The sequence below is a fragment of the Vigna angularis genome, chromosome 1 (assembly GCF_016808095.1).
Source record: "Vigna angularis cultivar LongXiaoDou No.4 chromosome 1, ASM1680809v1, whole genome shotgun sequence".
Classification (NCBI taxonomy): Eukaryota; Viridiplantae; Streptophyta; class Magnoliopsida; order Fabales; family Fabaceae; genus Vigna; species Vigna angularis.
Genome location: NC_068970.1, coordinates 1,381,632 through 1,407,652, shown reverse-complemented (window position 1 = coordinate 1,407,652; position 26,021 = coordinate 1,381,632). Strand labels below are relative to the sequence as shown.

Here is a 26,021-nt window from a genome sequence, read left to right as displayed (position 1 = left end):
CTATTTAATAATTGAATAATTTTTTATTATATTTATATATAATAAGAAATTTCTCCTTTTTCAAGTATTTTTGTAATTATATAGATCCTTATAATTTTAGCCTTTTTCTATTTTTTTTAAAATCAATTAACTACTTACAGTAAAAAAATCCCAATAATAAAGTTGTAAATAATATTTATTTTATTATTACATTTTTACAAATTTAATGATATTTATATGAAATAGTTTATATTTTTATTAACAGAAAAGATAGACACATATGTGAAATTAGTCCTAATATGGAACTGTTGATCAATCTTCAAAAAACTTCGAATCATTATCACTTTGACATGTCTATCATGTGTAAATAGCCACATTTACCAAAATTTTAAACCTATCTAAAGGAAGAGAAAAAAAAAATCAATTTCATATCTCAGCTTTAGCTTAATTTAGAGAAATGTTTGGTCAAGAAAACATTGAAGACATTAAATACACACAATCTTATATCCAATTACAAGTGTTTCTTAATGCAAAAATAAGAATAGATCTAAAAGTGCAGATATTTTAAGAATAATATTTAATTATTATTTAAAAAGTCTTATTTCCTAATCTAAACACTTTTAAATTCAAGAAAGTGAATATTAGATGGAATGACATACATTGTTAATTGACTCACAATAACTAGTATTGTCACTGTACCAATAATTTAATTGACTGTTGTGATCAGAAATTATACGAGATAATATCCATTCATAATTTAACCGCAATAAAAATATTTATCTGTTATTCGTGTCGTTATATATATATATATATATATATATATATATATATATATATATATATATTTATAATTATTTTAAAATTTGTAAATACTTAGTTGTGAATATTTAAAAAATATATTTTTATACTTTTAAAATAGAATCTAAATAAATAAAAATTATGGATATACAATATCTAGGCGCGTGTGTTCACTTTCCAATAAGAAGCCAAATAGGAAGCCAAATTCTCATTTTCTTTTCAAAGTTCAAACGAACGTGGGACCGTGTCTTTCCAGTTACAACCATTTTCCCTTAGTTAATCGGTATGATGGGTTAGTGGGTTCAACCCAAATTCTCTATACAAAGCACACTTTAGATTTTGGAAGCAAATTGCTCTTATACTGATTGTGTTGTTCAATACGTCACCAAATCTCAGTCTACAAAAAATATTGAAACTCAATGACTGAATCAATGAATGCTTCTTTGCTTCCTCCACACCCATCCCTTTCTTTTGGCTGTTCCTCATTGATGCTATTTACCAAACTGACCTACCAAGCCAAGTTATCAAAAACATGATTCTTCTGTTTAATGCGTGCCATGAATGTCATCTTGCTTGCATGCCACTCTTCTCAGTCTGCCTTCAGCTTTTAACTCTCTGTTCATAACTCTCCACTCCACCACTTCGACCGTTAAAGCCATACCCATAATCTAAAATTTTATTTTTATTTCATTGTTTAATGTCTTCTCCTAACAACCCAACACAACACGAGGCTGAATTCATGCCGGTTTTTGAAGCTATTAGGAGGGCTAAGCGCTTAAGGTTGTTTGAGCCGTCTTTGGGCGTTCTTGGGTTTGTTCTTGTTACTGTCTTTGTGATTTGTTGCTTCTTCTTCTCGGATAATAGATACTCTGCTTCAAGATTTGGATTCTTGGAACTATCACAGAGGTTTTCTTGGTTGCGGATAAAAGGGTCTACTGGGGAACGCAGAGTTGAGTTTCTTGGAGGCGAGGGTGGAGGGTGTGATTTGTTTGATGGGGAATGGGTTTGGGATGAGAACTACCCTTTGTATCATTCAAAAGATTGCAGCTTTCTTGACGAAGGTTTTCGATGTTCGGAGAATGGAAGACGTGATTTGTATTACACAAAGTGGAGGTGGCAGCCCAAAGGTTGTAACTTGCCAAGGTAGATTTTGATGTTTGTTTTCCCATGGTTTCATTCTATTACTTCTTAAGTTCGTTATCTTTCTCATGTCTTTCTTTAGTAATGATCATTGGATGAAGATGGTAAATTGAAATGCTGGTCTAAGAATTTCGTTAAGGAACAAAACCATGTTGTATCTCGATGTTCATGCTTAATTTTAAGTATTTGGAATATTGGAGTGATAAGAGATAAAGATACTCGTGGTTTGTGACTTACAATGAATGTCTTTAATCATCTAACTGGCATCTTGTCAGAAGGACTGCGACCAAACATTTGGGTTGCAATTTGCTATTCGTTCTGTTGTCTCATTATCACTCCTTTGTAACTTTCAGCAATTGGGACATGCAGCTATGTGAAAATGACAACATTTTGTGAGTGTGGTTTCCATGCAGAAACTCGACTCTTTCATGGATGTCTATATTGATAAGCATGATGAAGTGTTCGATTCCTTTTGCATTATTCTCTCTCTCTCTCTCTCTTTCTCTGTTTCAAATTCCACATCATTTTCACTTTTTAACAATTTTTTGCTTTGTCTTTTCCTAAGCAACCCTCATTTTATTTGTTAGTTTTGACCGTTTATCTTTTCATATTAGATGTAGCTACAACCTTGGCCTTTTGCTGGAGTCTTGAACTATCTTCCTTACATGCCCTTTATGCATCCTGTCTTAATTTTTCTGAAGAGATTAACTTTTCTATATTTGAAGTGTAAAAAGGCTTTTATTTTACGAAAGTCAATAAGCTCTTATTGGGTGACAACATAGCAGTGTTAATTCATTATATTACAAAAACCTTTATATCCATAATTTTATCATACATGTGACAATCTATGATTGAATGACTTTTACACTGGCAATTCATCCTCGTTAAATTATTTTCCCTAGTGCTGCCAGTTTGTGATATGTATTAGAAAGTGAGTTTATGCCTAACTCATCCCCACAAAACCGGCTTGTAAGGTGAGGTTTGCACCTCATGACTTCCAACACACCCCCTTCACGCCGAGGTATAGACATCTCGTGCGTGATAGTAGAAATTGGGTGGTCCGATAACGGCCCAATAGCGGGTGGAATAGAAGAATAGAATGCCCACTTAGAACTCGCTAGGATAGGCTCTGACCTGGTTCTGATACCATATTAGAAAGTGAGTTTATGCCTAACTCATCCCCACAAAACCGGCTTGTAAGGTGAGGTTTGCACCTCATTTATATATTATAATTTGGCCTTATCTCTAGTCGATGTGGGACTTCCAACAATATGCTTGTGTAATGTTGGTTAATCTTTTGAGGATGTTGGTGCTAGTGAATCATGGAGTTAAATCATATGGATGAGAATTAATTGCCATGCATTAATTTTTCTTTTACTTACACAGTCGGTTTCTTAGAACAGATTGAATGCAACGTTGATGTTGGAGAAACTGCGAAACAAACGAATAGTGTTTGCGGGGGACTCAATTGGGAGAAACCAATGGGAGTCACTCTTATGCTTGCTCTCTAGTGGAGTTCCTAACAAGGAATCAATCTATGAAGTGAATGGCAGCCCAATTACAAAGCACAAGGGGTTCTTGGTGTTCAAATTCAAGGATTTTAACTGTACAGTGGAATACTACAGAGCTCCATTTCTTGTATTGCAGAGCCGGCCTCCTAAAGGAGCTCCTGAAAATATCAGGACAACTCTCAAAGTTGATACAATGGATTGGAACTCTGAGAAGTGGAGAGATGCAGATATCCTGGTTCTTAACACAGGGCACTGGTGGAATTATGAGAAAACAATAAGAGGGTATTTCGATCCTTTCCATATTTTTTTGTATTACTGCAGTTTCAATGATTCAAAACAATTTGTTGTATTACATGGCATTTATCTGTAAATTTTGGCCAAGCAAAAGGGTTGAAAGTTTTCCATTTTGGTTCAGGGGTTGCTATTTTCAAAAAGGCATGGAAGTTAAGCTGGAAATGCAGGTAGAAGATGCATACAAACAGTCCATTCAGACAGTAATGAACTGGATACAAGACACAGTAAATCCTAGCAGGACCCAGATTTTCTTTCGTACTTTGGCCCCAGTGCACTTCAGGTTTGTTTGACGATTCTATCACTACAATGGATATTCTGAATATTGTAATGATCCAATGAATTGATGTGATATGTTTCAGAGGGGGAGATTGGAAAAACGGTGGAAACTGTCATTTGGAAACACTTCCGGAGCTTGGCTCTTCACTGGTGCCTAATGACAACTGGTTGCAGTTCAAAATAGCCAATGCGGTCTTATCTGCTTACACGAATGTTTCAGAAACTAAGAAGTTCATGGTGTTGAATGTTACTCAGATGAGTGCTCATAGAAAAGATGGGCATTCATCGATCTATTATCTTGGTCGTACTGTGGGGCCTCATCGTCGCCAAGATTGCAGCCATTGGTGTCTGCCTGGTGTACCTGACACTTGGAATGAGCTGCTTTATGCACTGCTGCTTAAACATGAAGCTGTTCACACTGAGAAATCGTTTTGATTGTGTTGCATGGAATCATGTTGCGCAGAAATTAGCCAATTCTTTCCTAGAAAAGTGTTGCAGAGAGCTGCAAGAGATATTTTACATTAGAAATTTGCAGCCAGGGTTCAAGGTATCAGATTTTCTTGTGTGTTTTGACTATTAGACTGAGGGATGGAGCAACTGTAATTATCAAATTCTTTGGTAAGGTAACACGAACACAGTTTTGATACAACATGAAACATTATTTAAGGAAAATGCCAAGTGCAATTTTGTTCCTGTTAATTTAGAAACATGTCTTCATTTATTTAAAATTTAATAATACGAATAAATGTTCTTTTAGTTGTTTGATATAAAAATATGCACACTAGTTCTTATCATGGAGATATTATTGAGCTGTTGGACCAACTCTTGTATATGAGCCACCTCATAATTCTTTTCTTACTATTTATACAGAGAATTAAGTTTTGTATAAGTTAATCAATTCGACTGAAGATATAAGTTATGAATAATAATTGATTAAGAAGTAATCATTTTGAAAAAGTTGTTAGCTTAACACTTTTGGTAATAGAAATAAAGCATAGGATTTGGATAGATTGGTCCAAGATACTTTGCCTCATGATTGGAGAAAATATGCATAGTAATATCTAAGAAAGAACTGAGGATCTTAAAATTGGAAGAAATAAAAAACGGACAAAATATTTAAAGAAAGTAAAATAAACTTCAAATACATTTAAAGGATAAAAACATAGTTTTTTAAGCATCACTTTAATTAAAAAGTTATTCATGAAATGCATAATTTCATCCTGTAATGTATTATTTATAGTAAATGATACAACTAATTAACTTTTTCTAGGTATTGGTAATTTAAATTAGTGTTGATAAAATGAGTTCTTCTATCCCATCTCGTTTATTATAATGGGCTGGTCATTTAATGAATTAATTTAACCTAATTTAATTATTAATGAGTTTAAATAATTTAAATTTAATGTGATTTATGATAGGTTAAATTGGTTAACTAAAGTGTTATTTTTTTCTTTAATATTAGAAAAAAATTATATTTTTTTTTCTAATTAAAAATCTAAATAAAATTCAATCTAAATATAATCCAAAATAATTTCAAATTAATAAAAGAAAAAAATACATATTTTAAATATAATTCAAAATTATTTAAAAATTCATATATTATCTAAAAATATAAAAATACAAAATAAATTACCATTTAATATTGTCACTTAACAATTTATAATATTAAAGTATTAAAGGATGAATCAACCATATAAACAAATTTATGTTAATATTTTAAATTTTTAATGTAATTTAAAATGCGAACTAAATTCAAATAAATCAAATTTTTAAAAAACCAAATTTATTTTAATTCGTATTAAAATTTATAATTTTTTTAAACTTAACATCGCTCAAATATTGTTAGACTCGTTTTTCCAAATTTAAATATATATTTTTCTTTGATTTTTTTAAAAAGTAAAAGTGAATTATTTGTAGTTTTAGATAAATCCAAAGACGAGGAAGTATTCTTCATAATACTTTTTCATTTGAAAAAAAAATTATTTTTAGATATCTCAAGAATGATTTGTGGTCAAATTTAAAAATAAAAACATAAAAATTATATATATTTTTTTAATAAAAGTACAATATTATCATTATTAAATAATTTAACATGATAGCAAGTAAAAATTTTAATTAACTTCAATAAAAAAATTTAGCAATATTATTACTGGCATAAAACACTTTAGTTATTGCGAAACATTCACGATTTTCAAAATTTTCGAGAGTTATGATCATTTGATATAAATTTCAACAATTTAAAAACAATTTTATCCGAGAATAAAATCCATGACCAACATGTACATGCATTCTTTGATAAAAGTGGTAGCTTAAAGTTAAAGCTGAAAAAAATAAAGGAAAAGGAAAAACTGTGGAATTAGAAAATCTGAGGGGCGGTGCCGGTGAAGAGAGCGTAGAAGGTAGCGAGTGAAGCATCTTCAGCTCCAATGGCGGATACCTCGAGTCGATCCAGAGACCTCGACAAGCTCCTTCTCCGCCCTGGCAATCTTGTCGGTCCCAGGTTCGAACCTGGCGCCGAGGTACTGTTATTCTTACTGTTCCTATTCCAATTGCTATTCCTATTCACATTACTCTCTCTCTATAGGGTTTGGTTTGTGTTCCCTTGTGGTTTCTCTGTTGCAGTTGCGAGATGACCTTCAGGCCTTCGCCAAAGTGTTGGTGGTAGGGGCAGGTGGTTTGGGTTGCGAATTGTTGAAGGATTTAGCCCTCACTGGTTTCCGAAACCTTGAGGTCATTGATATGGATCGCATAGAGGTTACTAATCTCAACCGCCAATTCTTGTTCAGGTTAACTTCACGCCTTTCTTTTAAATCCTCATATTTTACTTGTCTAATAATCCCATTAGTCTTGGTTTGGTATTTCATTTCCGCAGTTTCTTTTGTTAACTTGCTTTGCTTGTAGACTTGAAGATGTTGGCAAACCCAAAGCTGAGGTAGCTGCCAAGCGAGTCATGGAGAGAATCAGTGGCGTGCAAATTGTGCCGCATTTTTGCAGGATTGAGGACAAGGAAATTGAATTTTACAACGATTTTAGCATTATTGCCCTTGGTCTTGATTCTGTTGAGGCACGCAGCTATATCAATACTGTTGCCTGTAGTTTTCTAGGTGTGTTTTGTTTCCTGTACCTTTCACTTAAACTGCTTAGGATTTTCCTTTTGAATTATGGTCGCAGTCATGCTTTTGTAGTTTTCCTCAATATTACTGGAAATCATGGACAAATAACCACCATTGTGGTTGCATTGCAGTGACAGACATCCAATAAACCTTGATGTTGTGGCAAAATATGTGGTCATGAACCATCTTTTAAAACTTTGGATTTATATATATATCCTCCTTCTCTGTTTTATTATTGAATTGTTTTCAAGAATTGGTTTTTCATTTTTCACTCTGGCATCAGATATAAGGTTATCAACAGCACTCTGACCTGAAGTATAAGGTTTTCAGCAGTATGCTTATTCTAATATTCAGTTTTTTTTTTTTTTTTCTGATAATACTAGAGTACGAATCTGATGATAGTCCACGAGAAGAGACTATCAAACCTATGGTGGATGGTGGGACTGAAGGTTTCAAGGGCCATGCCAGGGTTATCTTGCCAGGGATCACACCATGCTTCGAGTGTACAATCTGGCTTTTTCCACCTCAAGTAAAGTTTCCTTTGTGCACCCTGGCTGAAACCCCTAGGACAGCTGCCCACTGTATTGAATATGCTCACTTGATTAAGTGGAATGAGGTAAATCATTGTTTACTCTTTCTGTTATTTGCAATGTCCATTATTTCATGCAGAATTTAATTTATAGGTTCATGGTGGAGTGGCTTTTGATCCAGATAACCCTGAGCATATGAAATGGGTTTATGACGAGGTGACCACTATTTCTTAGTGAGTTTCTTGACAGGTTAATGTGCATTTTTGGCCCACGAATCAGTTAGAAGTATAATTCTTTATGTTTTACAGGCTATCAAGAGGGCTGAGCTTTTTGGCATTCCTGGAGTTACTTATTCTCTTACACAGGTATGTGGATGATTAAGTTTCATAGTTAATCCATAGCAAATTCTGAGTGTTTATGTGGTGTGTATAGTTTTGTACTTTGGTTTTCTCTGAATGATAAATTCCTACGAATTCTTTGATGTTTATCTTGTTTATTGTGTTTTCCCTGGTGATACCGGCCATATTCTTCATTTATCTATTTTCACTAAGAATTAATTATTTTAATAGGGTGTTGTGAAGAACATCATTCCAGCTATTGCTTCAACAAATGCTATTATATCAGCTGCATGTGCACTAGAAACATTAAAGATTGCAACAGAGTGCAGCAAAACTTTGTCGAATTATTTAACGTATGGCTGTTTTCTTATCAATATTTTCCTTCTGGCCGTAAATATTATTGATTGTTTAATACCTCTGTAGGTATAATGGATCAGCAGGCCTCCATACCGAAGTGGCAGAATTTGAAAGGGACAAGGACTGTCTTGTGTGTGGTCCTGGTATACGTATTGAACTGGACACTTCAATCACATTGCAAAAGGTTATTTTTCAATTATCAACTCCTCAAGTTTTTCATATAAACATATATGTATGAGTTAAGATCTGTTTACATAATGTGTAAGTCTTTTTAGACTTATACTAAATCCAACCATTAATTTTATTAAATATGATTGTTCAAATCAATTTACTTATGTTGGTTAGGGGAAAGAGTTTTAAGGAAATACAAATTGATGCAATACGAAAGAGACTAGCTCGTGACTTACACCTGGTGTAAACAGATCTTAACCCTGAATATTTTTGTGTGTGTATGTATGTATATATATCAGAGTGACTCTAGTAAAACATTTGCTTACGTGATAATGATTACAACTACCAAACTTTAGACTTACACCTGGTGTAACAGTACCACCATGATTGTTGCTATCACCACCATCATGACTATCGTCGTTGCTTCCACTACATAGTGACATCGGTTATGGTGATGGTAGCAACAATAGTCATCATAAGTGGTGATGATAGTGATGGTGGCATGGGGTAATATTTATGGTCATGAATCTTTAGAGATTTGATGGCTGCAAGATATTTTAATTTGTAGTTTTTAGTATTTTAATCTTCACCGCCTATTATATTTAATCTTAATCCGATGTTTGTAATTAGTTCTTCTCACTAAAGCCACTTCTTGTGTGTGTGTGTACATATTTACTATTTATTCATGCAGCGAATGTCAATTCATTCTGTTTTAGTTGCTACCTCATCATAATTTGAAGCCAAATCTAGAATGTTTCATTGTTAGTTTATTTTCAACCCTTGTTCCCATCTTCCTTTCCCTTTATTTTTTCCTTATTGATGTCTGTAGAAGAAATTCTTAGAATGTTGAACATTTAGAAAGATTTAGTAAGCATTAATCTTAGGAAAGTCCGTCCTTTAACTGGCAAGACCGGCCTTGTTTATTTCATGAAATGCTCATTCATTATGAAAGGTGAAATAATGTTTCTGTGATCTATTAAATGTTCTTGGCTCGAAATCAGTGAAATTAGTACAATAAAACGCTAGTGTACTGATGATATATATATATATATATATATATATATATATATATATATATGTGTGTGTGTGTGTGTGTGTATTTTTCAACAAGTGTACTGCTTAGTTATTTGTTTTTAAGCAACTCGTATCTTAATGCAACTTTAGCACATTCCTTTCTGCTGCATTTTCTAATCAAATTGTGGTTAACAGTTCATGGATCTTTTGGAAGAACATCCTAAGTTGAGGTTATCAAAAGCTAGTATCACACATCGAGGAAAGAATCTGTACATGCAAGCTCCCCCTGTATTGGAAGAAATGACTCGATCAAACCTGAGTCTATCTCTTTTTAACCTCATGGGTAAACTGCCCAAGGATGTTGTACATGTGAATGGTATGACAATCAAGAACGACCAAAAGTTCTCTTGTTTGAGAAAATTACGTGTTGTTTTCAAGGGAGTCGATGGGATTACAGATATGGATACAGCTGGAGGAGCATAACCTACGCCATCGTATAATGTGTTGGTGCTTGGAGTTTTTAGGCTCTATTAGGATAATTATTGTTAGATATCTCAGATTGTTTCCAATATTGAACAGGTACGGTTTTACAGTTTCTACCCTGTCAGTTTTTCATATACAAGCCAGTCAATAACACTTTGATGCAGGGGATTGATTGCCCCACAGGGTGACGAATTTTGCAATTCCATTTTATCTTATGCACAGTTAGACTATATATGATGAAATTAAGTTGTTTTAACGTTTCCAAGTGCCCGTATTTCATCTCTGAAATTCTAAAGTTGGTCTTAAAATATCTTGATGGAGATGAACTGTAGATTTGTTGTGGTAGAGAAATGTCCTCACAAGTATAATTTGGCAACAAATGGTTGAGAGTTTTGAAGATTCTGGTCTCTAGTTATTATTATATTTACTAAAGTGAAGTTAAGGCGACCATTTTGGATTGAATTTAGAATGGGTCAGCTTACGGACGGGAGAAATGTGCTAAATAGAAACCATTAAACTAATAGCTTTGTACATTAGGGGGAATATCTTCCCGGCAGGCTAAAATTCAGGGTATCTTCACACATCTCTTGTTTGTTGTGTTTGAAAAGATTCATTACCAAGTCATACATTACAACTAACAAAAGTGACAACTTCCATTGTTTGAATCTTTGAGAAGTATATATAATACTTGGAATGGTTTATCTTTCTTTGGAGTGTTTGGTTAATTGTCTTTCAATGGCTAATGATTACATGTCAATTGTTTTAGTGTCAGGTTATATAGCTAGAAATTCATTACCAGGTTGTGATTGCAGATTCCGTGCAAGACATTGAAGTCAACATTCGAATATATAAATTTCAGTAGTTGAAAAGTATTCGATTGTGTTTGAAGGTGTATTATTAGCACACTTTCCAATTTATATTAACATGGAGTATAGTATTATGTATAATTTTATGAAGTGTCTGTATCAATATATTAAAAAATGAGAAGTTCTTGTCATTTCTTGGTAAGAATAGAACGAGAAGGATGGTGAGCTTACATAACTCAAGTGTATAGAATAACTCTACCAAAGGTATTATATTTATAAAAAGAACGAGCGCCCAGACACACCCGCACATGTGTGTGTATTACATAAACAAACAATTATGCAATTTTATTAAATATTTTTTTACATCAAATTAATAGTATATTTTAATTTAAAAGAAATGTATATTAATTTTTATATAATTATTCAATCATATCTCCACCTAAAGTTAACCACTGTATGTATAGTATATAGAAGAGATGTTTACAAGCTGAAAAAATAAATTATAGTATGAACTAAAACAAACGTGGATGGCTTGGTTTGAGAGATTCTCTTCCACAAATGAAGAATTTTGAAAATAAGCAAAGTAAATCAAAACGCACTTTATTTATAAAACTCAAAGAAGGGAAAGTAATCGTCTTCACTGTGTATGTTGATAATATGATTTTATCTTAATTGATCCTTGCAAAATAGAAGTTTTGAAAAAATATTCAATTGCTGTATTTGAGATGGTAGTATTTAATTTTTATAAAAGGTGATTCTTGTAATCATGAATTATCTTTAGTAATTAATTAAAGGACTAAAGTGTCGAAATATTTGTTAGTAAATTCTGACAAAATTTGTTTGTTGATTTACTATTGAGACAAGTACTCTTTGTTGCTTAGAAAAAAAAACAAATAATCATAGTCTTTAATTTGTTTTCAAGCCATATGTATTCATACATTTTTTCATTAATTTGTATTTTAATACTATTTATTTTAATCATCAAACTATTTTTTTATTTTATTACAATTAAAATGGTTTTATAAAAAATAAGTTAGTTTCACTAATTTTTTATTTTTATCTATACTTCATACATAAAAACTAAAATAAAATTTATTAACCAAAATAATTTCATTTAAATAAAAAATTGTCATAACAGAAAAATTCTCATGTCATTAATACCAACTATGAAAAAATTAAAACTATTTAGAGTAAGTTTGTTTAAGATTTAAAAAAAAAATATTCTGATAGGAAATAATTTAGTGGCTAATTTGTCGTAAATAAAGAAAAAACAGAAATCGATTGTATTTGTTTACAGTGAAAAAAATTACGTATTAAAAATAGGTAGTTATTTAAAAAAAAGGTACTTTAATAACTTTTTATTGTAATTTGGTTGTCCTTACTTGTAATTATTTTAATAAAAAACCTGTTTAAAAAAGTTATAAAGGGCAATAAAATTAATTTAACTTACGACTATAGTTAGTATTGTTTTGATTTGTCGATCCTTGAAAACTTGTGCGATTGCGACGGCAGCAAGGTACAAAGTATGAATAGGCGAAAAAGAAAAAGAAAAGAGAGAAACAGTATAGCTGTTACGTAACAACACTGACATGGAGCAAAGAATAATGGTTCTTCTTCCACATAATCAGGAACCATATTTTCTCTGGTGGAGGGTTTGATAATTAAAAGAAAGTTAGGGTAATGAAGTGAATAAAGTATAATGATGAAGAAGATAATTTGAAGAGAAGAGGGCGAAGTGCAAGTGTGTGAAGAAATTGACCTGCGACTGTGGGCTTTATATAATTGATTAATGATAGGAGGCATTATCGTTGTTAAGAAGAAAAAGTTATATGGGTGGAATTGCAGTGACAGTAACATGCAGGGTGTGTCTCGGTGGTTTAATATTGACCAAGAGCAACCGCTAGAAAGAAGATAGAAAATGGATAAGAAGAGTTTTGAGACAAGAATTGATTGTTTACTGAGCCATGAATGTTTGGTTTTTTGGATATGGTATAAGAGTGGACCATTCTCAACCATTGGTGTATCTTTGGGATCATGAATCTGCATCTCATCGATTCAACAGTTGTTTCCTGCTGTTCCTCATCTCATCCTTTTAAGATCAACACACTTCCATCATTCTAGTGGGCTACTTTTGTGGGCCTCAGCCAGATTGGCCAACTCTCTCCATGGCCCACCAACCCACATGCCCATCTCTATTAAACCCTCTCCCACAAACACACACATCAAACTTTCTTAACTCTAATATGGAGGTTGCTCTTGAACTAGAAGATGACCTCTTTTTTGCTGACTTGAGCAAGCAGATTTCTCTCCTGATTATGGACGAAGAAGAAGATGAAGAACACCCTCTTGCTTCTTCTCCTCAAGAACACCACTTTCAGGTTTTTTCACTTTACTCTTGGATGAATTTTTCCTCCTTCAGAAAAACCTCGCTTCAACTTAAATTTCTTTCTTTTATTTCAGACCTATTCTTCTGGGTCATTCTATCATCCCCCACAGTCTGCTATTCTCTATGAGCATGCTTTGAGAAGACAGAGCAAAGGGACAGGGGTGTTTATCCCTCAATCCACTCAGCCCAGAAGGAAGCACAGGAAAGGAAGATCAAGCTCAAACGCAAAACATCAAAAGCAGTCTCCAGACACGGCTGCTCCTGTTCCTATTAAAAAACCAGTTTCGAATCCGAAAATGGTTGAGGATACGTACATGTCTTCCCACAAAACTACATAAGTCGTATCGCTTGATTACTTCTATATGGGTCTGATTAATTCTTTAGTCTTTAGGCAATAATTGTATGGTTATGTAGTTTGAACAAACCATGTGCAGGTCAATATGTGTTGACAGTGATGCCAGTAGAATAATTGTATATACAGTGGAGATTGCAGAATCTTCCTTATGAATTAGTTTTTGCAGGGTTAGTTAAAGTTTGATTGAAGTCAAGGTGTGCACAAGCATGATTTGTTGTTATGATGTTATCTAGTTTGATGAATCTGTCCTTGTTTTTTTTACCATTTCTGTCGATTTTTCATTTTGTTTAACTGTGTTTGTGTTTAACATGGGAATAATTCAGAAAAAACATAAAACCAAACCTTACGTTGCTTATCACAGATATTTTCTGTTTCATTAATGACGATAGAGAAACAACAGTACTATTGTTTTTTTAGCAAAAGTTGAGTAAAATTATTTTTGCAAAGGTTTTCAAACCACCAATATCTGTAAGGCAACTGGCTGGCTATATATGTATATAATTGTGTAACTTTTATTAAAAGTTATATCCTAAATAAATTTTGTAAAATAATTTTGTCGATTGCTTCAATCATTTTTATATCATTTCACAATTATATATATCAAATTTTATTAATACTGGGACATTTAAATGTTTATATTCTTATATATTTTAATCTACACGTATCACATCAATTTTAATCCATGTAAATAATGTATTAAGTAAGTTTAAAAATATTTAATTAAGAAGTTTATCATTCCATGATTTTATTTGAAATTTTTATCAATTCAACCTTATGAATTATAAAATACATATTATATTGGCTATGTATATTAAATTTTATAAAAAAGAAATAATAATATAATTGAAAACATGAAATTATGTATATTTTAATATACGTTCAAGAAAAAGTAGGTATTGCCTTTTTTTTTATGTGAAAGATGTATCAGTTGACTTGAGATTGTTTTGTAACACTTTCCGAATTGAAAAGAGGAATGTTTAGTCCCATCATGCACCTTCCATCCAAATATGTTTAATGTAGGTAACTAAGTTCAAAATTTCCAAATTAGATATATATCATTAAATAATATTAAGTAAAAATAATACTAATTGTAATATTTTCTTTTTTTGTGAATTCAACCCAAAGTATTTAAGTATCTAAAGTGGTAAACTATTTTTATATTTATAGTACTATGAGTTGTATATTAAACAACTAAGTATGTGTCTGTGATGTGATGATGGAAGAAAATTGAATGGATTGTTTAAATAACAGAATTTCCCTTTTTAAATACTTCCAAAATTAATCGCTCATGTTTTAAAAATAATATTTTACATGCATAAAAGGTATTACTATTTCTTATTTTCTTAAAAAATACAAAAGATTAATTTTTTATAATTATTTTAATTTATAATGCGTGTAAAATGAATATAAATATTTACATTTTATTATTATTTTGGATACACACTTTTACATTTATTTCACATAATAAAATAGATAAAAAGAATAAAATTTTATATTTAAAAAAAATAAAAAAATAATATAAAATTAATTAAAAGAATTGTGTGCCAGTGTATCATTTTTAGAACTATCAAAACGGGTAATCCGGCTCGATCAGATCCGGCTCACCACGGGTTGATCATTTAGTGAGTCACCCCAACCCGACTCATTTATTAGCGAGCTTAAAAAATTCGAACCAGACTCGACCCACCACGGGTTGGTGGGTTAAGCAGGTTGACTCATTGGCTCATAAGTTCTTTTCTAAAAGTAAAAAAAAAAAAAATACTTTTAATTCAAATCTAAATAAATATCACTCTAAAATGATGTTAAATTTCAAAGACAATAAAAAAGTATGATACAATTAAAGCATAATCCAAAACCAAGCACAAAAGGAGAACAAATAACATTGATAATTTTATATCAATTGTCCATTTATAATATTAGAGTATTAAATAGATAAATCTATAATATTTTTCTCTCTTGAAAAATCTTCATCTTTATCCTCATCTACAATATAATAAAAAAAATATTAACTAATAATATTGAAACACAAAATAATAAATAATTAAATTAAATTAGGTAGGTTGGTGAGCCAACCCGACTCTCCACGAGTTCAACCCGGCTCACCACGGGTTCAACCCGAATGAGTCAAGTTCTAAGTGAACCGAGTTAAAACTAGCCTACATAAAAAAAATTACATTTTTTTAGACCTTACCCGACTTAAATCCTTAATAGATCGGATTGATTCACGAATTACAACCTATTTTAACAACACTATCTTTTTGTAATCCTGACTTAATCATGACAATTCCAACCTCTTCGGGAGTCATGAACACAAATTTCACATATATAGGTAGTTGTTGAAAATCATTCGAGAAAAAAAGCCAATTTTGAATTAAATCAGTCTGAAAACTATCTATAACATCATAAGTTAAAACTTCTAACGCAACTGACTAATAATATCCATACAAAATTAATTGTTATTTTTAGATTAGTGATTAATACATCAGATCAATTATGAAAAAAAATTACATTTTATTATACAAATATTATTTATATATACATTGTAAATATTGTTGTTATTTTCATAAATTTAAAAATATTAATTTTAAGAATTTTTAAGAGGAGCGTGATTGAGAGGAGTTACTAAATAAGAAAAAAAAAAGTAAACTCAATTCAATCCAATTAGTTTGATTAAGTAATTTGATCCAAGTCAGACTCTTTGCATCCTAATCAAACAATGTATAAAAAAATGACTAAAATAATTATTTCAATGAGTTAAATTTTGTAGTAAATATTATTAATCGGAAAATCAAGTTTAATCACAATGAATGATGTTTAATAAAAAGAAGAATAATGAGAAATAGCTTAAAATAATAATATAAAGAATTGGAGTGTGAAAATAATTAACACAGATGGTTCTAAGCTTCACCGCTTGTGGAGTCCATAGCAGTGCCGATGAATGACACGTAGGTAGATCTTCTTTTACGTGGCATGCCATCACACCTTCCTTCCTTTATACAACACTCATCACTACCAAATACATGTCCCCTCGTCACAGCAACACGTAAATTCATTCTACCTACCTCAAAACCTCTCTATAAAACCTCTCTATAAAATATCTCATTAACAAGGCTTCCTCCGACCATACAACATATACTTCAACTACCCAAAATTTCCTTCAAAAACTCTCTAATCAACCAAAAATGGCCAGCAATAAGGATTCCAAGTTCCCACCTCAAAGCCAGAAAACGCAGCCGGGAAAAGAACATGTAATGGATCCACTCCCACAAACCATACATGCAGACTACAAACCCGCCAATAAACTTAAGGTATTTTTCAGTTTCTCAGAGTGTAATGTTTTTTTGCCATGCTTTTAGTCTAAGTCTTGTTGCTTACAAGTTATGGTGTGGATGTGCACAGGGAAAGGTGGCGCTGGTGACAGGAGGTGACTCGGGAATTGGAAGAGCGGTTTGTCTGTGTTTCGCGAAAGAGGGTGCAACTGTGGCTTTCACATACGTAAAGGGGCATGAGGACAGGGATAAAGATGACACTCTGAAGATGCTGCTAGAAGCTAAAACAGGTGGTGCAGATGATCCGTTGGCAATAGCGGCGGATATTGGCTTTGATGAGAACTGCAAGCAGGTGGTTGAGCTTGTTGTGAAAGAATATGGACGCATCGATGTTCTGGTGAACAATGCAGCCGAACAGCATTTAACAGACTCCGTAGAGGAAATCACTCAACAGCAGATTGAAAGAGTCTTCGGGACCAATATCTTTTCACACTTCTTTTTGGTCAAGTACAGAATGAAACATATCCAAGATATAATTTTTGACCTCATGTATGTATATATATATATATATATATATGCTGACCCTTTTTTTGTAGGCATGCTCTGAAGCACATGAAAGAAGGGAGTTCCATCATCAACTCTACTTCAGTTAACGCCTACAATGGGAATCCAGAAGCGTTGGACTACACTGCTACTAAGGGAGCCATTGTTGCCTTCACGAGAGGTCTTTCTCAGCAGGTGGCGAGCAGGGGAATCAGGGTGAATGCTGTTGCACCTGGACCGGTTTGGACGCCAATACAGCCTGCTTCAAAGTCTGGTGAAATGATTGAGAAGTTGGGGTGTGAGGTGCCAATGAAGCGTGCGGCTCAGCCTAGTGAGATTGCACCATGTTATTTGTTCTTGGCAACTGCTCAGGACTCTTCCTATTTTACTGGTCAAGTCCTCCATCCAAATGGTGCGTCACTTTTATGCCTTCTTTTACTGTAACAACAACAACTCTCTTCAAATTTTTCTTACACGTTCTCTGCTTTCTTGTTTTCTCTAGGTGGAGAGATCGTCAATGCTTAATGCTGTCCAGTACCACCTTTTCTGCCTTTCTCTTTTACACACAAACAAATAAACAACACTCTTATCAAATAAACACTGTTATCTTCCTCTGTACCATGTGCCTTCATTTAGTAACAAATAAGGGTGCTCATACCTTCACACTACAAAACCTTCACACTACAAAAGGACAAAATTAATTTAAAGTCATAATATATATATATATATATATATATATATATATATATATATATATATATATTATTAAAAAGAATCTTCAATTAATGTACTTTTAAGAAACGTGTGAAACAAAACTTTTCCAACAAACTTCTGCTCCTTTCATTTAATTCTGTGTGTTGTCACAATTCTATATCATATTATATTTATTTAGATATAATTAATTATTTAAATAAAATTAAATATATAATTAATTATTTAAATAAAATTAAATCTATGCGCAGTAGGAATAAAATATCTTATCATTTATTATAAATAATAGTGATAATTTTATATTGATAATATTTTTATATAGAGTGAAAACTAACATGACAGATTTTAAATTACTTATTGGAAGGAGAAAATGAGAAATTTTATTTGTTAGAATACAGACAAAAAAATGTAGACCCACGGTGTATCTCTCTCTCGTAAAGATTGAGATTAATTTGAATGACATTGTTACTTTATAAAATTAATTTTAAATATTAAATCTAAATATCACGTCAAACGATCCGTCTAGAATTAGAATAGTGTCGATAAACAGACAAACATCTCATGGATTACATAAGCATCTAACTTTGTCATTTCATCTTTTAATTTGTTCAAAACGTCTTTGATTCTCATTCACATAAAAGTAAAACATTTTTATATTTAAAGATGTCCTCCTTGCTAGCTAATTGTATTAAACTAATTCTATTAAATTATAGATTATTTATATTATAGTATAAAAACTGTTTTTATTAAAATCTGAATTATATTATTTTGATTAAAACAAATTGCAAAACATAATGGAAACATATTATTTTTTTTTATCAAATAACTTATTGAAAAGTGATTTTAAATAAATAAATATCCTAAATTAAATTTCTAAATGAAAAAGTTTAACTGTAAGTTTTTAAAAAAAAAATACTCTAAGAATTTAGATAAACTTTTCAAGTTCCGAAATAGTTTTAAGAAAAAAAATATATTTAATACTATTTACAAATTGGTATGAATTATTTTTTTTTCATACAGGTAACTTAGTTATTTATATTAATTTATATTTTTATATATGAATTATTTTTTTTTCATACAGGTAACTTAGTTATTTATATTAATTTATATTTTTATATCCTAATTTTCATAATTATATATCATATTCGTTTATTTTTATTTTTGGATAGATTTTGACTAAGGTTTTTCTTATCAATTTTTTTAATGTAATCTATGTAATTAAATTTTATTTAAGTTAAGAATTTAAATAAACTTTTCAAATTTATTCTAAAATAGTTTTAAGATAAAAAAAAGGAAAAAACACATTTAATACTATTTACAAATTGTTATGAATTATTTTTTCTCATAAAATATGTAACTTAGTTATTTGTATTAATTTATATTTGTATATCTTACTTTTCATAATTATATATCATACTCGTTTATTATTATTTTTATTTTTACTAAAAATTATAATGCTTGAAATTCAAAATGAATAGATTTTGAACAAGGTTTTTCTTATAATTTTTCTAATGTAATCAATGCAATTAAATTTTATTTAAGTTAAGAATTTAAATAAATTTTTCAAACTTATTCTGAAATAGTTTTAAGATAAAAAAAAAAACATGCAGTTTCTGTATGTTTGCGATGCCAATACGAATTGCAGTTTATTTTGGTTACTATTGTATGGTTTACCATATGAAATAGTTAACTGCCAATAGAAAAATCCAATTTTTTTAAAATTGAATGGCTGAGTATAGTTCAGTTTTTAATAAAAATAGTTTAGTTTTTATAGTATAAATATAGTTTAGTACAATTAGGCTAATTATGCCCAGCACAATAAATAGTTAACTAAATTGTGAATTATAAAACAATTTACTGAATTGTATTGCAGTTAACTAAACTAAAAAATAGTTCAGTTCAGTTTTTTTGAACTATTTTTTAGTTCAGTCCAGTTTTTTTTGAACTATTTAATAGTTAACTATAATTGGTTTATAATTGGTTTATAGTACAGTGCAGTTTGCCCACCCCTACTCCTTGCTACTGCTTCGCTTGTTTAATTAGTAAATTAAGAATCATTACCATTATTTTTTAACTCGAAGAAGATATCATAATAAAATATAATCATAAATTATAGATATTATATATAAAATTTACTTTTCTATACACTATACTTTTAATTTAATGAGTTATTTCATATATCTCTATTTAATATATATTATATTTTATCCTAATAGTAATCAAGGAAAGTGAACATCATTTATTCATTCAGTATTCTTACTCTTCCATGTTTTAGTCTTTGACTTCTCAAAATTTCTTAATTTTGTTTGAAATTCTAATGATGATTATTTTAGCTTAATTTCTACCCCTACAAGTCCTATTATTTATGAGATTTTAGACTTGTAGATTGTGTGGATCATATGAAAATTAAAAAATCATGCAAATTCAAGCATTATTAAAAAAAAATGAATAGTGATACTGAATAAGGGTGGTGCAACTAAAGGTAATTCGAGACATCCTTGTTAGAAATTTAAGTTATGCATTACATTAAAAACAAAAAGTTAAGTAACATATAAAAAAAAAACTCAAAAAATTATTACCTTAAGATTTTTTATAAAAAAGTTTTCTCAAATGCCTAAACTTGTAAACTTCCAATGTCATTGAATGTCTCAATCTTTAGTTGTCATCCGTTAAGCAATTCTTATACTCACATATGTGGTCTTATTATTAATAAATGGTTCAATTTATTCTTATTGAAATGATTCAATTTTTACGTGATGTCTATATTGACTTCAACCAGTGATTCTAACCAGCATTGATAGCTTTAACTGTTGATAATCAATGACAACACTTTTTAGTGGTATTGAAATCAATGGAGACTTTGCACGTATAAAATTGCAATAATTTTAAAAATCAAGGGACCAACTTGATCCATCAGTTCATTAGTGGCTAAAATTCAACAAAATAAATAAACAATTAGACAAAAAAGAAGGTAATTAAGTGTAATAACACGAAAGTAAAAATAAGTGTGTAGTATAAACAATGTCTTGCAGTTAAACATAAGAACACGTATTGATAATTTAATTTAAAAAATACAAATTATTAAAATATTAACGTAATTAAGTGTGGAATATTTGTAGGATGTGACAAAGAGAAGAATCCTCTTCATTTTAAACACAAAACTGAAAAATTGATTTAAAATAAATTTGCTTGGCTTTTTGTAGCCGCCGCCGCCGCCGCCGACCATCCTTAACATCGGAAGGGTGATTTTGTGGGAGGAATTTAGGAGTTTATACAACGTAATTTTTTGCGACATTTATTGCTAAACTTCTTATACAAGGACTTTGAAAAGGATATAAAGTAGTAATAGAAAGAAATAGAAAATTGAAAAGTATTTTATGAAAAGAAAATAAGATTGTGAAATTAGAAAAAATTATTAGGAAAGAATTAAATGTAACTGGATAGAGAGAAAGTGGGTGACCCACCTAAAGTAAAGTTGCGGCCTTGATTTGGCGGTGGGACAGCTGTTAGAACATAGCATAGGAGAAAATAAAAAAATGTGGTTCTCATTTTTCAACTGCTACCACTTAACCCTTTCATCAATCTCATATCATTTCGTTTCAATCCTATGAAAATGACGAGAAAGATGAGAAGGAGCACGCCATGCGGCGTTAGGGTTGGTAATTCTAATTGTAATTCTAACCTCATTCCATTCGCAATTTTGTTCCCATTTCGATGAAAACTATGCTCCCTCACTTCTCACTATACAATTTCACTTTATAAATCACAATCTACCAATCTTCTCTCAATTCATGGCTCCCAACCCAATGAAGATGAACACCAAGCAATCTGCGAATTCGAGTACGAGTACCATAGCAGCGTCAGCAGCAGCTTCGTCCCAGGAGATTCTGGTCCGCGAAACGCTGCGTATCAGCGCCAATTTGGCCTCCGCCCCTCTCCTCCAAACGCCTTCCTCCCTCACCATGATCTGCTGCGAGGAAATTGATGGCCGTCGATGGAAGTACGTCGCCGAGACCGATGCCTCCGGTCATTTCAAGAAGAATTCCTTTCGCCCTCTCTCCCTGCAGTCTCCCCAGGCCCCTCTTGACGTATCTTCTTTTCTCTTTTCTCTTTTCTCTCTATCGTAAACCCTCATTCCTGGATTCATTCTCTCACCATCACGATGCAGGAAGTTCTCGCTTTCGTTAGATCCTATGTTGTTCCCGAGGGTTTCCCCGACAGTGTTACTCCTTCCTACGTCCCCTACATGACATGGAGGGCTCTTAAGGTATCACTATTTCCATCTTCCTCTACCAATTCACAATCTTTCCATGCTTTCCTAATTTCTAACCCTTTTTCTTCTAGCACTTTTTTGGTGGAGCAATGGGCGTTTTCACCACTCAGACCCTCTTGAGTTCAGTTGGCGTCTCCAGAAACAGGGCTACTCCTGGGGCTGTCGCCATCAACTGGATTCTCAAGGTAACTATAACCGTGGCAATCATTCTCAGCTTCACTCGCCATTGTTTAGCTGAATGTGAAAATAAATAAATAAATAATACCCGTAGGACGGTGCTGGTCGTGTGGGGAAGATGCTGTTTGCTCGCCAAGGAAAGAAATTTGATTATGACCTCAAACAGGTAATCGTTAGCTTCCTTGCTTCTTTTGCTCAACCTCGTCATACAAATTGGTTCTTCCCGAATTCCCACAATCTGCAGTCTCAGAGTTTTTGTGTTACAGCTGCGGTTTGCGGGTGATCTTCTGATGGAGCTGGGTGCTGGAGTTGAACTGGCAACTTCTGCAGTGCCGCATCTGTTTCTACCTCTGGCTTGTGCTGCAAATGTAGTAAAGGTTTGGCGACTGCTTTGCGATGAGTGTTTCGCTTGTATGTGAGCTCTGCAGGCTTATTTGTTCATTTCTGCTCTCAGAATGTTGCTGCTGTAACATCAACATCAACTCGGACGCCGATTTACAAAGCCTTTGCCAAAGGTGAAAACATAGGGGATGTCACTGCTAAAGGAGAATGTGTTGGCAATATTGCGGACCTGGTATGTTTCTGAACTTTGATTAATTCTAATGTTGGCATACTTTTGTTGGAACATTGTTTGCAACAGTTTTTGCAACCTGGGCTAACCTGGTACTCGGCTTCCTCCTTTTCTTTGCCTTCTAATCAATCAACTTCATTCTTGCATGGGTGCATGGCCATTACATGCTTTGAAAATGATGACTTTTGAAGTGATCGCTTTGATTTAATATTTAATAGCATACAAGAAAAACACAATATTTAATATTGCTCGGCATATATAGTTCTTGGCAGGGGGTGTGATGGAATCCTTCATGCATTATAATATCCCCAAATTATATTATATAAGTTAGTGCAAATCTCATGTTGAAAGATGACTTTGTAGGATTGAATTAATTGTAAATTTAATTTGTAAAAGTCGTATTAGAGACTGTTTACCTCTTTGAACTGTGTCATTATAATTGAAAAATCCAGGTTTGATGATGTTTGTGAAAAATTGTTTACCTTTCGAAATCTCTTTCAATTTGCAGTTAGGAACTGGTTTGAGCATACTGATTTCCAAAAGGAATCCGTCGCTTGTCACCACATTTTCCCTCCTTTCATTTGGATATATCGTTAGCTCTTATAGAGAGGTTTGTCTTTTGTGTATGCTATGATAATGCTTATCTATCTGTACTTCCAATCTGGTGATCGTGTGTATCTAATGTTTAATGCATTAATAGGTTAAATCTGTTGTTCTGCACACACTTAACTGTGCAAGATTCAGTGTGGCAGTAGAATCCTTCCTCAAGACAGGTAGTGGATCTGTTTAAAATCATCAAACAGTCAATCCATGCTCTCTTATTGATCAGGCTGTTCTTTCTTTTATAGAAAATTTAATTTATATAATCACTAGATGCAATTCCACTAGAAGCCTTGTTCACATTTTAACTAAAGTTAATCTATTTCAGGACGAGTTCCCACTTTGCAGGAGGGCAATACGAATGAGAACATATTCAGTTTTCCATGGAGAGATAAGCCTGTTGTCCTTGGTATACCAATAGGCTAAAAGATCTTTACCAGCAATCATTTTGGGTGAAAAATTAAAACTGAACTCTTTTTTTAACTGTCTTTCTAGGATCAAGAGTCAAGGAAGCATTCCAAGACCCTAGTGCATATATTGCCATAGAGCCGTTGTTTGATGTAAGCCTTTTTGAGGACTTGAGATTTTCCATCTCTTTCTTAAGTTATTGGTTGATTGATGTTGCTATATAATATATGTAACTGATGTTCTCTTAAATTGGTAACAGAGGGAGAAATATATTGTTACGTATAACCCCTTGAAACACAAGGTTTATGCTGTGCTCAAGGATCAGGCAAAGTCAGATGACATTCTCAAAGCAGCATTCCACGTGAGATATATGGTTATCTTATAAATTTGTCAGAACAGATCGGGAAATATTTAATTTGAAAAGACCTTAAGACTTAAACAACTTTGTTTTGTAGGCTCATGTGCTCTTCAGTTTGTTAAATTCAAATAAAAGTAAGACCTCGTCTTTGAAGGAAAGTGGGGATCTTAACTCAAACGTGACGCACACAACTGCTGATATTGAGGCTTGTATGGCTGATACTTGCAAAATTGTGACAAATTCTTATGGTCTTTTCAAGAATAAAGCTAAGGAGCAGGTAATGAAGCAAACGTATTTATTTGTTGGTTCCGCAGCCTATATTGTTTTACTACAGTATTTTTTGGCCTGGCTTTGAATGCTGTGTTTGACTAGTAATTATTGGCTATTGTGGTGTTGAGTTTTGGACATTTGGAATGCCTTACATTTGTTGAATGCAATCATTGTCAAAGGACTTCACCCTTTTCTGGGAGATGGGGTAGGAAGAGGTGCTAGTTTTGAACTCATGTTTCTGTTTGACCATACCTTGAATATTCAGTTGTTTTAAGTAATTCTCAGGGTAGAATAATTATTTTTTACATATATTTTGATAGCTGGAATGAAAAGATATTAACATTTTTAATGCAGTTTATTCCCATCTTCATGAGGGAGTTTAATGCTGTTGTATTTTATACTGTAGTTATAACACGCTCCATTTTTGTGAAGAGTGTTTGTTACTTTGATATTTTATTTGATTCCGTGAGTGACGAGAATTGGGGAATTAGAGATGCACAGTTGTGAATCTTAACTGTAAATAATTGAAATCTGAGGGCTTATCTGCATGCTCAAGATTTTTATCAGCATTTTTTGAAGTATATATGTTGCAAGTCATTGCAAATGCCAAGTTCATATAACCTTTTTACTTGCAGGGTTGGACAATGTCAGAATCACTTCTAAATCCTGGTCGAGCTAGGCTGTATCCACCTGATAATAGATGATATTCTCCCTGCTGCTGGGTTCAGTGCCAGAGTTCTTGGGTTTGCTCTCAATGTGAAATGGGTCTGGCAATTGAAGCTTAAAATAACCACCGTGCAACGAAAACATGCAATGCTTGTGGAATTGTAGCATCCTTGACCCTCTTAAAAGCCAAATGAACTTTTTGCGGATGTTCTGCGTGGATGGCCTTTAACATAAGTATGGCAGTTTTAGCATGACTGCATATACGACCACGTAAAATACCAATGCTCGTCTCTTTTTCTCGGTCGAAATATACAAATTTGTTACTCTGTTTTTTCTATTTTCTTAGATTTGTTCTTTATTCTTTTTGCAGTGAGCATCATTCTGTAGTATAAGTTTTCAATTTCAATTTTGCAGCTGAGTTCAAGAACTTGTTGCTCAGTGTAATTTCCATGTTGCATTCTTGTAGCTTTATTTGTGCAAGAAGTCTGATTAAATTAAGCTAGGTCCGAAGTATTTGTATCCTGTAAATTTTTTCCTCGAAGCAGGAAGCATAGGAATCATGGTGTGTTTGGACTAGAATTTATAAGCTTGTTTTTAAAGGTAACACTTTGATGATTGTATGAA

At 32.2% G+C, this 26,021-nt stretch overlaps 5 protein-coding genes across 8 annotated transcripts; all 5 read left to right on the top strand.

Annotated features, from left to right (window-relative positions):
* The first annotated feature begins 1,045 nt into the window (after window positions 1–1,045).
* LOC108338318 (protein trichome birefringence-like 10) lies at window positions 1,046–4,684 on the top strand. The gene is made up of 4 exons (XM_017575121.2): window positions 1,046–1,920; window positions 3,321–3,710; window positions 3,844–4,002; window positions 4,082–4,684. The coding sequence occupies exons 1-4, from the start codon at window positions 1,475–1,477 to the stop codon at window positions 4,431–4,433; spliced, it is 1,347 nt and encodes a 448-aa protein (XP_017430610.1). The 5' UTR covers window positions 1,046–1,474; the 3' UTR covers window positions 4,434–4,684.
* Window positions 4,685–6,285: 1,601 nt separating this feature from the next.
* LOC108323829 (NEDD8-activating enzyme E1 catalytic subunit) lies at window positions 6,286–11,074 on the top strand. 4 transcript variants are annotated; one of them, XR_008250325.1, is made up of 10 exons: window positions 6,286–6,517; window positions 6,621–6,784; window positions 6,900–7,102; window positions 7,495–7,727; window positions 7,795–7,857; window positions 7,950–8,006; window positions 8,211–8,332; window positions 8,403–8,520; window positions 9,717–10,100; window positions 10,817–11,074. XR_008250325.1 is itself a non-coding variant. In XM_017556601.2 (9 exons), the coding sequence occupies exons 1-9, from the start codon at window positions 6,425–6,427 to the stop codon at window positions 10,002–10,004; spliced, it is 1,341 nt and encodes a 446-aa protein (XP_017412090.1). In that variant the 5' UTR covers window positions 6,286–6,424; the 3' UTR covers window positions 10,005–10,269. The 4 variants fall into 4 exon arrangements, 1 of the variants encoding a protein (XP_017412090.1); XR_008250327.1 differs by having other exon boundaries at window positions 10,804–11,074; XR_008250324.1 differs by having other exon boundaries at window positions 10,771–11,074.
* Window positions 11,075–12,925: 1,851 nt separating this feature from the next.
* LOC108338113 (uncharacterized) lies at window positions 12,926–13,812 on the top strand. Its single transcript, XM_017574829.2, is given in 3 exon segments — window positions 12,926–13,188; window positions 13,271–13,468; window positions 13,471–13,812. Coding segments are annotated over 3 exon segments (441 nt in total). The 5' UTR covers window positions 12,926–12,975; the 3' UTR covers window positions 13,501–13,812.
* A 2,835-nt stretch (window positions 13,813–16,647) lies between these two features.
* Window positions 16,648–18,036, top strand: LOC108335776 (NADPH-dependent aldehyde reductase 1, chloroplastic). Its single transcript, XM_017571926.2, has 4 exons — window positions 16,648–16,859; window positions 16,951–17,327; window positions 17,417–17,775; window positions 17,866–18,036. The coding sequence occupies exons 1-4, from the start codon at window positions 16,734–16,736 to the stop codon at window positions 17,886–17,888; spliced, it is 885 nt and encodes a 294-aa protein (XP_017427415.2). The 5' UTR covers window positions 16,648–16,733; the 3' UTR covers window positions 17,889–18,036.
* A 3,579-nt stretch (window positions 18,037–21,615) lies between these two features.
* Window positions 21,616–26,021, top strand: LOC108323881 (protein root UVB sensitive 6). Its single transcript, XM_017556692.2, has 13 exons — window positions 21,616–22,162; window positions 22,243–22,341; window positions 22,419–22,532; window positions 22,619–22,690; window positions 22,791–22,901; window positions 22,979–23,098; window positions 23,604–23,705; window positions 23,796–23,868; window positions 24,024–24,104; window positions 24,191–24,255; window positions 24,363–24,464; window positions 24,559–24,738; window positions 25,367–26,021. The coding sequence occupies exons 1-13, from the start codon at window positions 21,866–21,868 to the stop codon at window positions 25,433–25,435; spliced, it is 1,485 nt and encodes a 494-aa protein (XP_017412181.1). The 5' UTR covers window positions 21,616–21,865; the 3' UTR covers window positions 25,436–26,021.